This window comes from Microtus oregoni, unplaced genomic scaffold, assembly GCF_018167655.1.
Source record: "Microtus oregoni isolate MIOR12 unplaced genomic scaffold, Mior012 000019F_ref0000042, whole genome shotgun sequence".
NCBI classification, from domain to species: domain Eukaryota; kingdom Metazoa; phylum Chordata; class Mammalia; order Rodentia; family Cricetidae; genus Microtus; species Microtus oregoni.
The window spans coordinates 39,675,763-39,689,016 of record NW_024543078.1 but is presented as its reverse complement, the minus strand read 5'-3'; the positions used below and the strand labels follow the sequence as shown (position 1 = coordinate 39,689,016).

General features: G+C 40.3%; 1 protein-coding gene across 2 annotated transcripts in view; it reads right to left on the bottom strand.

The window, feature by feature from the left end:
- The window catches only part of LOC121459250 (huntingtin), a 144,534-nt gene that overhangs the window by 63,278 nt on the left and 68,002 nt on the right, over positions 1-13,254 (bottom strand). For both annotated transcript variants that reach the window (XM_041668794.1, XM_041668795.1), the window contains exons 29-33: positions 9,742-9,852; positions 4,758-4,835; positions 3,854-4,077; positions 2,700-2,778; positions 2,406-2,567 (exon numbers count right to left, since the gene is read on the bottom strand). In XM_041668794.1, coding sequence (XP_041524728.1) covers positions 2,406-2,567; positions 2,700-2,778; positions 3,854-4,077; positions 4,758-4,835; positions 9,742-9,852 — 654 coding nt within the window. The remainder of the gene's footprint in view (positions 1-2,405; positions 2,568-2,699; positions 2,779-3,853; positions 4,078-4,757; positions 4,836-9,741; positions 9,853-13,254) is intronic.

Here is a 13,254-nt window from a genome sequence, read left to right as displayed (position 1 = left end):
TTATATTAAAGCAGTAAAAAGTAACTAATTCAGAACTTCCTACAAAAGTGAAGTATTGTAAAGAACCCCATTGCTGTTTTTTGGAGGAATGTGGAAAAACTTTGGAACTCTTGAATAGGAAAGTGGTTAGTTACATACCGTAAGCAAAACTTAATGGACAGTTTTAGCAGAACTAGTAGTAGTTCTAGAAGTGGCAAGGATAATGCAGAATGTTGAGAATAACTCCTGGCTCTTGAGGTTTCAGAAAGAAACAAGATCTTTATTATCCAATAGACTTGAGGTCATTACTGAGATATTTTAGTAAAGTATCTGCCTGTTTTTTGCTCATGTCCTAAGAAGTTGGTTGAGTCTAAATTAAAAAGTAATGGACTAACTTCTTTGATGAAGGAAATTTCAAAGACAACATAACATTGAGTCTATGGACTGGTTATTACGAATAACTCTTATGCATGTCTGGAGTGAAAAAGAACAAAAAGGGCAGAAATAAAAATGTACAGTTTGGAGAGAAAAAGCACTAACAAGCAATTAACATTGCTCCATACCCCATATGTGCGCTGAAAGAGAAGCTGTAATTGCTAAAGAGATTAGTGCCATTAAGGAGAGGCTTCCTGGTCTGCATTGTAACAATGAGAAGTGTGCTATAAGGGCAACACCTCATCCAGCTAAGTTTCTAACTTGTGAAAGGAGACCACTGGGTGTTGCTGGCCCCTATAAAGCAATTGTTTCAAACAAGAAAGTTGTTGCTAGTGTGGTCAAAGGGGCGGAAGTCCATACCAAACTGTTGGCCAAACTTGGCAGAATTTTCCATATGGAATTGGCTTTGGAGGCATGAAAAATCCAATAGTGAGAGGATCATAGATACTTCTGTGGTTTCAGACAACTGCCAAGGCCAGGCAACCATGAGGAAAAGGAGTCTTTGCAAGAGGCCCCAAGAGGCCATTCATGAAGCTATGAAAGTTAAAACCTGGAGTGTGGAGACACCAAGATGTTGCAGATGTTGGACCTGTGCTATCTGCAAAGAGCTACATACATGGAGTGAAAGAACCCAAGAAAGAGAGAAGTGTATGTGATAACAGCAAAGTTCAAGGGGCTGAGCCATCTAAACCCTTAAAAACTCAAGAACAGAAGAATACATGGAGCTATAGGTTTTGATGTTTGTCCTACTGGGTTTTGGTATTACTTTGGTTCAGTATTTCCTGTGTCCCCATTCCTACATTTTGGAATGGGAATGGATATTCTACAGCACTGTAGATAAGAAATATGTAATTTGCTTTTACAAATCAAAGGGTGGTATAATTAAGAAATTGCCTTTGGTCTCAAACAGGACTTTGGACTTTTAAACAGTGTTGAGACTATAAGACTATGGGGGCTTTTGAAGCTGAACTAAATGCACTTGGTATTATGATATGACCATGAGTCTATGAAGGCCAAGGATTCTCCCCAACTGGCACATCCTTGTAACTCACACAGAAAGAGTAGCCCAAAAATCATAGCACAAAAATGATGGTCAATTTTTAACAACCTAAACAATTTCTTCTTGGAAAAGGCATGGAAATAAGGTTTCCTTGAAGAGAATTTGTATAGTAACTATGACTGGTGGGCAAGACATGGTGGTACACTGAGTACAACTAGTGCTGCCCTACCACTAAGAAAAATGGCAATCCCTCCCCCTGCAGCCATTAAAACTGCCAATAGCTTTTCAGCTAGGGTAGGTCTCTGAGCCCTAGTTCCAGTCATGCTGGGGTGCTGACGGGTGTGATCTTGTGCAGGTGATGACAGCTGCAGTGAGTTTGTGACCTCAGCAGCTCTGTCATGTCCAGAGACAGCACTTCATAGCACCCTCCCTCCCTCTACTCCCTACCCTACTCATTCTGCAGTGTTCCCTGAGACTTAGAGGAGAGAAGAGGTTTGAAACAGATGTCCCATTTAGAGCTGAGCACTCAACATCCACTGCCCACTGAAAAAGGAAGCTTCTCTGATCAAAATAATAACCCATTTTTAATTTTATTTATTGTTTTTTGAGACAGGGTTTCTCTGTATAGCCCTGGCTGTCCTGTAACTCACTCCTTAGACCAGGCTGGCCTTGAACTCAGAGATACACCTGCCTCTGCCTCCCAAGTGCTGGGATTAAAGACGAGCACCACCAGCACTAACTGAAGATCACCAATTTTTAAGAAATATGAATTTTGCATAAATGCCATCCTACCAGAATCTTAAATTATATCTTATAAATTAAAAAAACAACAAACTTGTTTTGGAGTTGTAAGTAGGTATACAGATGTGGAAAACATATGGAAATTTCTAAAGCCTAACCCAACTGGAACATGGTACAGACTTGGGACAGCGTCTTTTCAGGGTAATTTGTATTCAGCTAGGTATGGTGACTATCAGACATAGAGACAAACCTGATCCGAATCCAGCAGACAGTAATTGACCCGCAGCTGAACCAGTTGTGCAAGCAAATCCAAAACCTGCTTCTGCAACTGTACAGATGTCGTGGTGGTGTACTGCTTCAGAGCTTTTATAACAAGAGGCTCAAATAATCTAATGTGATTGTGAATAGCATTCTATAGGGAAAAAAATGAAAGAAACCATTGTTGCAATTAAAATTTTCTGGCAACCAATCTAGAAAGCGCTGAGCTCCATTTGCATCCCTGTGGCATGGCCCACATGCCATCTCTAGCTGCAATGCCATTCACCTTATCTGCACGGTTCTTTGTGACGCTTGTGAGGTTCGTCTTCAGTTGGGCAGATACTTTCTGGAGTACATCAAACCACCTGCAAAATGACCAAAAGCAGAAACAACAAATACCTTTTAATAATCTCTTTTGTACTCAGCCATCCATCAGTTCAACTTCATGTTCAAATAATCAGAACATGTCAAAATGAGACTTGGAAAGGGCATTGGGTATAAGGGCTGCATATGCTTGAGATAACAGGACTCATCTGAGAGTGCAGCTGCACAGCACCTATGCTGTACCTACAGAAGTAGTTCGAACCCATGTTTGCTGTTACAGGAAACTCACTCCCCAGTCTACGCTCTAAGAGGGATTAAAAGAAAGGTGAGAGCTGTCTGGAAGGTAAGTAATTTATCATATATATATCATTTGGTTTTCTTGGAGGAAGACTGATGGAGCCCACAAGTTCAACATCAGCCTAAGCAACATAGAGAGATACCCATGTCATAAAATATTTGAAAAGACAGCACAACAGGAACTATGGGTACACACATAAGCATCAAGATAAAGCCCAGAATAGGAATATTTCCTTGATTCCAACATTGTCTGGTCATCATAAAAAGGAAAATAAGGATTCTACTACCATTACTACACAGAATAGCATCTCAAATTAGGGATATAATGGGGCTCAGTGGTAAAATACATGGCCAGCATATAAGGCCCTAAAAGGAAGAAGGAAGGGTGGGCGGGACTTCCACATTCCTGGCATAAAAAAGATTAAAATAAATTCATGTAGAAATCAAAAATAACACACCCCAGACTTTTCTGTGACTTTCAATACCTCTAAACACTAGTACCATTATACCATTTTGAAGGCAGTCTTTTGTGTCATAGAACAAACCACCACTGACACATGGCACCTTACTATAAAGAATGTCCGTCATTCAAGAACACTTTCAAGTACCAAATGCTTTTAATAGGTGAGGACACTATGTGATCCACTTCTAGTCCAAGGCAGGATTTGGAAGTTAGAAATTATGCTTCACAGGCAGCCAGCTTGGGTTCCTTCTCTCCAGCCTGCCACCTCTAGATGGCAGACTACAACATAGCTCAGCCAGCAGCCTTCATTACTTATCTCTGCGTCATCAATGACAGATTTGCACCACAATTATTACCCCGAGGCATCATGCTCCTGCTCCGCCTGCACCATGTTCCTCAGGCTGGCATCAGCCAAGGCCTGCGTGAAGTGCGTGTATGGTGCCATGAAGCAGTAGTGATATAAGCCTGGCCTCACACTGGAAGAGCCAAGACGCTGTGCTCGGCATTGAGACTTGCTGGGGTTGGAAGCCAAGCCATCAAACTGTGAGGCCAAGTTTGTCCCAAAGAGAGTCTTCAATAGCTAGAATGAAAAAATTGAAACAATATTTTATATTGTTATAATATAATTTAATATAGATTTATGAATATGAGCAGGACAGGGCTATCTGTAATCCCAGCTGATGGACAGAGGTTAGGATGGACATGACTGAAATGGTAAGTTGCAAGTTTCAGGTGAGCCTGAGCAACTTAGTAAGATCATGTTTCAAAATTTAAAAAGTTTCACTGACAGAGTACTTTCCTAGAATATATAAAACCAGGTTCAATCCTCTATACCACTAATAAAATGAAGAAAGGAAAACAAAACAAAAACAAAGTAAACACCCTTTAAGATTTTCCTTTCCCAGTAGCAAATCCAGCAGGAATATATGATGGAAAGTTTTGTTGTGAATCCCTATACGTCTGAAGATTCCCACCATGTGGTGTCACTGTGCCATGGATTCTCTATAATTCTTAGTAAAATGAACATTTTAGATATAGGTCCACTGAGATGAGGTAGCAAACACGGGCAAAGCAGTGAGGACCAGTGCTGCTTTTGATGCCCTCTGCCCCCTCACAGTCCCAATCACAGGGCAAGCAAGAATGACACCCGACCCTTCCTAATATCACAAAATAAGCACCAGCTTCTAAAACTGAATTAAGTTTTGTTGCTTCACCTGAAAGTGTTAGCACGAATCCCAAAGGACAGGAAATAATACTCACCTGCTGAACACAGACAGTTGCCATCATCGGTTCTCGACTAAAGCAGGATTTCAGGTATCCAAGGACCTCTTCAACACACTGAAAGGAAGAGTACAGTATTAAGTGACTCACAGGTGACCGATTACTGTTGCCAACTGGGAACAAGACAATCTCCATATAAATTGTATAACTGTTAGAGAAAGATAATCAGAGTAATATTTTAACAATCTCTTGTATCTACAATTATATTACAATTGCTTTCTTGTACATTTATTCACCAAATCTGTCACTCAATCATTCAGTAACTAATCAAGTATCTATATCCATTCTGATTTCAGGGCAGGCACTGAGAAATGTACAAAGGAGTCAAAAGCCTTGCATTTGTGGAGCCCTGAATGTAATCAGCTGAACAGAATGCTTAAGGCACTGTGAGAGTCACTGCCAATGAGACTCACTGCAGCCTGCAAACAATTCTCGGTGCACCACTGAAATGATACTAGGTGCTACAAATATAAAGAATGCAATTGCTGGCCTTCTGGGAGCTCCAGAGTTGTAGGGAATCAGATCACTAGCACAGACATCACTATGTAATATTGAGAGATTTCCATTTCTGCATTTACCCTCCTCTGCCTGAAATGACCCAAAATGTATTTTAAAGATTCCAGCTTTGACACCACATTCCTCAGATACAGGACATTAGGCCATAAATATTAGTGATCATGAAAGGTGAAACACTAGAAAGGCCCTAGGATGTTCCTAGATAAGGATCTTAAGAGTATTCCCAAGCTGTAATACAACAAGGGGACAGAAGCCAAGCTGGGGGATGAAGGCGCGAGTAGTGAGTTCAAAGACCCCAAGAACACTGCATCTCACAGGATATAGTACCAAGAAGACAAGTCGTCCAGAGATCACTGAAGATCTTGGGAGGGAGTACTTCAAAGACAATAAAGAAGCTCCCAAAGCCAGGAGAAACAATCATCAGAAGAACTGAAGGAGCCCATAAATAAAGGACATTGAGCTTATAATTCGCGATCCTAGAGAAGCTAAATAAGAAGGTGAATCCAAAGACAAACACATAGGCATCCTCCTGAATATTAACCTTCATCAGGCGATGAAAGGAGACAGAGACAGAGACCCACATTGGAGCACCGGACAGAAATCTCAAGGTCCAAATCAGGAGCAGAAGGAGAGGGAGCACGAGCAAGGAACTCAGGACCGCGAGGGGTACACCCACACACTGAGACAATGGGGATATTCTACCGGGAATTCACCAAGGCCAGCTGGCCTGGGTCTGAAAAAGCATGGGATAAAACCGGACTTGCTGAACAGAGCGGACAATGAGGACTACTGAGAACTCAAGAACAATGGCAATGGGTTTTTGATCCTACTGCATGTACTGGCTTTGGGGGAGCCTAGGCAGTTTGGATGCTCACCTTACTAAACCTGGATGGAGGTGGGCGGTCCTTGGACTTCCCACAGGTCAGGGAACCCTGATTGCTCTTCGAGCTGATGAGGGAGAGGGACTCGATCGGGGGAGGGGGAGGGAAATGGGAGGCGGTGGCGGGGAGGAGGCAGAAATCCTTAATAAATAAATAAATTAAAAAAAAAAAAAGAACTGAAGGAGCAGCACGGGACACTCACACAAGCTGAGAACAGTCTTACTCTCACCAGACAAGCACTGGGTAAAATGTTCAGTTAGGTCTGACTTCCTTTAGGAGAAGAGAATAATGAACCCCAGTTCAGGTACCGCAGCAACCCATCTGACAAATTGTAAAAGCAAGACCAGGAAGAGTGGCTGGTTTCATGTAACAGCACTACATCCCCTAAGATGGCTGAAGACAACAGAATAAAAAATACCCAGCACTCAACAGAAAAGTTCAAAATATCAGGCATCCAATCTAAGACTAGTAAGCAGGAAAGGAAACAGGAAAACTCAATCAATAACAAAAATAAACATAATCAATTAGCCAAAAACCTAGTATTGAGAAAATTTTAGTGTATGTGTGTGTGTGTGTGTGTAAATTTAGCAAAGTATATTAAATCAGTTATTAATTACAACTTTATAAAAAATGAAGCTCAGGCACAAATGGAGCAGCTATATTACATACCCTTCCCAAGGTTCAAGGCCCACCTCAGAACAAGGACAGAAAAAGGTTAAGAGAACCATGAGTCAAAGAGCAAAGCAACATGAACTGCTGCAATGTGAACTCCCAGACGATCACACCAGTTAGCATTCCAGTGGGAAGTGGAAAGAGGTTCATAAGCCCAACCCCTAGCTGAGGAGCTATAGACAGTTGATGGCTTCTGAAGGAAGGAGAATCTGTTTTCTTTAAGAGCATAGAGCCTGTTTGATTTGCCACATCCCAGTGGATGGCCTCACACTGAGAAGTACATGAACAATGCAAAGTGGAGTTGATGGATTCTTAAATTAAAAGTGAAGGACACGGGGAGTTTAAGGGTGGATAAAAAGGTGTAGGGGGGAATCCAAAAGGAGATAAAAGGGGCTGTTGGGAGTAAAGATTATCAAAATACATTACATGATATTTTCAAAGAATTAATAAAAATATTTATTTAAAACAGTTAAATAGGAGCTCAGAGGTTAGAAGCACTTATTGAGGGCCAGAATTGAGATCCCAGCACCCACATAACAAGCCGGGTAACCTGTGCACACCCATAACTCTAACTCTAAGCAGAGAAGAAATAAGACTGCTCAACTTTCTGGCTTCCAGCACAGCAGAAAAAAAATGGAGTGTCCAATTTAGGAAAAGACTCAGCCTCAAAGAAATAGATGGAGATGATGATAGAAGAGGACTTCCAACCCTCTTCTGGCCTCCATGTGGCAGGTGCATGCACACACAAATGAATAAATACTTTTTAGGTTAAAAAAGACAGGATATTTAAGGAGATATAATTCAGACTTCTAGTGATAAAGACTTAATGAGGAAAGACACAATGGATGAGATTTTATAGTAAAGCAGATGGGAAAGAAAAGCTTAGAGAAACTATGAAAGAAAAAGTAGATAAAGTAATTAAAACAAATAAACCTAAAAAGAGGGCTGGAAATGCAGTTAAGAGTGAATACTGTCTGGGCTGGAGAGATGGCTCAGAGGTTAAGAGCATTGCCTGCTCTTCCAAAGGTCCTGAGTTCAATTCCCAGCAACCACATGGTGGCTCACAACCATCTGTAATGGGGTCTGGTCTTCGAGCATAGACACAGACAGAATATTGTATACATAATAAATAAATAATTTTTTTTTTTAAAAAAAAGAGTGAATACTGTCTGGCAAATAACCTGATGGCTCCCAGCACCCACATTATGTGGCTCACAAGTACCTACAGCTCAGAGGTTCTGGTGTCCTTTTCTGAATTCTGCTAACACCTGCACTCACATGCACATACCCACACAGACACACAAATATACATATGATTAAAAATTAATACAGAAAAACAAAACCCAAATCCTGAAAAAAGTAACAATAAGGTAAGGGCAATTTTAAGCAACCAAATACAGGTTTTTAGAAGGTAATTAAAAGACCCTTAAGAGACAGGGTGAGGGAAAGGGTACAAAAATATTTCAGGAAATAGCTCCAGTTTTTCTAAACTGTGGAAAACTACAAAGTCCCAGATCCAAGAAACTCAACAAATCAAAGGTACAAACAGAATAAAGGGAAAACCACATCAAGGCTCATCATAATAAAATCACTCAAAACTAGCACCAGCTAGGAGAAATCAGAGGAAACACAACACAGATCAGTAAGGAGTTATGTGGGGGAAAAGTGTATTATACATAATGCAAGCAAAACTCACACATAATACATTTCAGTTATGTATAAAATTAGTGTGGAATAACAAGATCTACTTGTCAGTGGGAAATGAGAGCTATTTGTCAATGTCATGGAATTATGACAGGGACGTCTCATACTAGAAGGAAGGTTATATGGTATATGAGACAATTCTCCTTGTTCATGTGTTTTTGATATGGGTGGTCTTTGAACTCCTGCCACAGTTAACCAAGTATCAGCCTCTGGTGGGACTATAGGTATGTACCATTATATCTAACTTACCAGGTGTGACCACCAAAACCAACTTTCGAACTGATAAGAAGATCTGTTCACTAAACAAATGTTCGCTAAATGTTACTAACTTCAGGCACTACTATAGACAATGAAGAGACAAAATTGTAAAACAGTCTGTTGCCTAATAGAATAGGTAAAAAGGAAAAAAAAAACAAGCAGGATAGAAAAACAGGATTCAGAGTATCTATATTGGACTTCTGTAGGCTTTTTTCCTTATCACCATTTCCTAAACAATACACTATATCAACTATGTAGACGGTGTTATAAGTCATTTCTAGGTAATTTAGTCTTTTGCGCAGATATGGGCAGGCTTTCAAAGTTCAATACCATTTCATACAAGGAACATTAGCATGAATGATTTTCGACATGTGTAGTTGGCAGGGCCTGGGACAACAACACTGTATTTCACTTGGAGATACAAGCTGAAGATGGCTGACTGACTTACCATGGAGTGTTCTAGAAATGAGATGTGTTGGTGGAGATCAAGCAAAAGCTTTAGCACTGGAAGGATGTAGGTATGAGCATATGGGCTGGAGAAAGACCACTATACTCAAAACTATAGTATATGAGCACAGATCTTCTACTTTCTGAGCTATGGATGGAGCCAGTCGGCACCCTTGCTAATCTGGTTTTGTCCCTTTCTGTTTAAAAAGGTCAAAGGAGAAAAAAAAGATCCTGTGAGCACGTTTTTCAACACATTCTAGACTAAATGAGGTATAAGGAAAACCCTTAAATGAAAAAATGTGGTAATCAGACCTGACACACTGGTAACAGACCTAATAGAACTGTCCCCACACACTGCAGTACTGGGGAAAAAAATGGGATGCAGTCTCCCCAGCTGCTGTACCTGTAAATGTGCCTACAACACATGACTAGGAATCAGCTGAGGTACTCTGACCCAGGTCAAATGAAAATAACCAGACACAAACCTTTCCAATGTCCTGCAGTGTTGCCAGTTCTAGAATCTGAGAGAGGACGTCCAAGGCAGAGCGCAGGAACCCCCCAAACTTTTCAGTGCTGTTCTGAAGATCTAAGGTGACCTTGGCAAGGTGGAAGGAGAGAGCACACGGTTACTGGCACCACCGAAGTCTGGTTATCTACAACAAAGACACAAATGTTGTCTGCTGCGGGGAGATGCTTCTGCAATGCTGACCTATACTCTCACCATCCCAGGGGTGTCATTTCACATGTAGTCAAATCAGTCTTAGGATGACTAAGATTCTAAACACTTCAGCTTAATTTAACTATATATCAATTATCCTGTTTCTACAGACTCAGATGAGGGGAAGTGCTTCTGCAAAGAACCAGTAACAAAACATTACAACAAGAAAAAAATCTGCCCTCTGAACTTGAACCTAACCACCTATGATGTAAATGAATACTGGGCAAAATCAGGAGCAAGATATGGAAGAGGAAAATGAGAGTGGGTCTTAACAGCTTCCTGCTAAAAGACTACACTTTTCAGTTTCTCATGAGGACTACACAAGTCATTTCTGCCCTAATAAGAGGCTGCATCCCATCTTCTTCTGTAGGCATTCTGGCCCCCCTCACCATGGTCCTGTCTAAGGTCAGACAAAGCCTCTTTCTTTCCACCTTTCATCTTCCTATAGCTGCCTTAAATAATCTAACATATGGTGCTGAAGACCTGTGAGGGGAAATCTGAGTTCACTACCCCCTCAAGTCACCCAGGACAAACCTTCCTGGCTCTCATACTTTCCCAGGCAGGGCCACCATTTCTCTCAGGCAGTCTTTTTTTTTTTTTTTTTTAATTTTTTCCCCCACTGTCTCCACCCTCTCTTTCTCGTAACTGTTTTGCCTTGACATAGTCTGACATTCTAAGCGGGAGGCCACATTGCAATCAACCAGAACACACATGCAACATACTAAATACCAGGACAAGGTAATCAGTGGGAATTAACTCAGGGGTACCCTAGTGTGGTCTGGGAGCTCACTGCAGCTTTCTTCTGTCTCCTTTAAAGGCACTGGAGACTTTCCACTGGCTAAGAGAAAGTTTGGCTGAGAATTCTTATTCTGAAAATTCTCCACTGGCCTGCTACTTGTTCAGCCAAATCCCTGAAAACCTTCTTCTACTAGCTCTGTTCTCTCTCTCTCTCTCTCTCTCTCTCTCTCTCTCTCTCTCCCTCCCTCCCTCCCTCCCCCTCCCTTCTCTCCTTCCATCCATCTATCCATCCTTCCTCCCTTCTTGTATTTTTCTAGACAGAGTTTATCTGTGTAATAATCCTGACTGCCCTGGAACTCACTTTGTACATCAGACTGGCCTACTCTGGAGGCTCATTTGGAGCAGTTGGTTGATTTAAGGCTATGAGGATACTCTACAAGGCTGGATATTGACCCTTGTTTTGACCTTAATCCTGGACCTCACGATGGGTTCGAAACTCTCCATTTCAAAGTACATACCCTCATCCTGGATACAGGCTAACCTAAAAAGCTCCATTTGGGAGACCTCATACTGGTTTCTACCTCTAAGATTGTCCCTGTAATGAATTAATTTCATTTCTACTTAGCATGACTATGAATATGTTCTGAGCACATTAAATAATTGATCATTTATATGATGATTGACCATAAACTTGTATATCTTAATTATCTTTACAATTTACAATAAATTAGTAAATTTTTGTGGGTTTTTTTTTTTTTTGAGGCAGGGTTTCTCTGCAGTCCTGGCTGTCCTTGAACTCACTCTGTAGACAAAGCTGCCCTCTATCTCTGAGAAATTCACCTATTTCTGCCTTCCAAGTGCTGGGTCAAGACAGAAATAAAGAAATTAAAGACTTTATAGAATTCAAAGAAAATAAGTACACAGCATACCCAATTATGGGACACAATGAAAGCAGTGCTAAGAGGAAAGAAAGTTCATAGCATTAAATGCCTTCATAAAAATGTTGGTGAGATCTCATACTAGCAACTTAACAGCACACCTGAAAGCTCTAGAACAAAAAGTAAGCACACCCAAGAGGAGTACAAGGCAAGAAATAATCAAAATAAGGGTTAAATCAATAAAATAAAAACAAAGAGAACACAAAGAATCAATGAAACAAAAGTGGTGACTCTTTGATAAAGTCAACAAGGTAGAAAAATCCTTATCCAAACTAAAACATGGAGAATATCCAATTAACAAAATCAGAAACAAAAAGGGGTACATAACAGACACCAAGGTAATCCAAGAAATTTATTATTTAAAAATCTGTACTCCACAAAATTGGAAAATCTAAAAGAAATGGACAATTTTCTTGATAGGTTCCACTTCCCAAAGTTAAATCAAAATAAGGTAAACAATTTTTTGTGTGTTTATTTTGATTTTTTTGTTTGTTTTACCCAGTTAGGTAAACAATTTAAGTAGACCCATAACCCCTAGTAAAATAGAAGTCACTAAAAGTCCCCTATCCTGGTGGCATGCATGCACACCTTTAATCCCAGCACTTGGGAGGCAGAGGCAGGTGGATCTCTGTGAGTTCAAGGCCAACCTGGCCTATAAGAGCTAGTTCCAGGACAGGCTCCAAAGCTACAAAGAAACCCTGTCTCAAAAAACCAAAAGAACAAAACAATTCAGAATTAAATTATCTTCACAGACTGACAATATATAATTTGCTATACTACAGAATCAATATACAATATAATTTATATACTATATAAATTTACATTTATTATATAATCTTGGAATATAGCTATAACAATTTGATGTTAACAAAATACATATTGTCATGTTTTCAAATATTAGACAAGGCACTTTAAGATACTAGTCCCAGTTTTTAAAATTTCACATTATCAGATTGTTTGGAACTAAAAATTTTGTTTTACTTATAAAATACTGTATTTGAGCCAAGCAGAGTGAGTTCCAGAACAAGCTCCAAAGCTACACAGAGAAATGCTATCTATAAAAACCAAAAAAAGAAAAAAAGAAAACAAAAGAAAGAAAGAAAAAAGCAAAGAAAGAAAGAAAAGCAGTTTTCTTCATGTAACTTTGTCTCTGCATTTTCCCACAAAGATGTACAGTCACTACCTCCTGACTTAAGTTCTGGATCTTTGCCAACTGTTGTTTTATTGTAGCCCTTGGATGGGCCCTCTTCTGAGGCACTCTGATTGCTGCTCTCCTCATTGACCATATGTCAGCCTTGAAGTCATAACCAAAAGATCGACACCCCAAATCCCTAAAAACAGTATGGGCGACCTCTGAAAGGGAACTAATAGGCCATGGGCCATCCAGCTCATCTTCTTTAACTCTTCAGTTTGTGTATTTTGATTAGCTTTTCCTCCTTGCTGTGTGTCTTCTCACCTTGTCTTTCCTTCATTTTAGCTCTGAATGCCCTGCCTACTCACTCTTCTCCTGCTTCCTCTGCTTCCATTCTCCTCCTCCCAGGGGAAAGAAGGATATCTTTGCTGATTGGAATAGAGCTCATTCTTCACTGGACCCTTAATCTCAC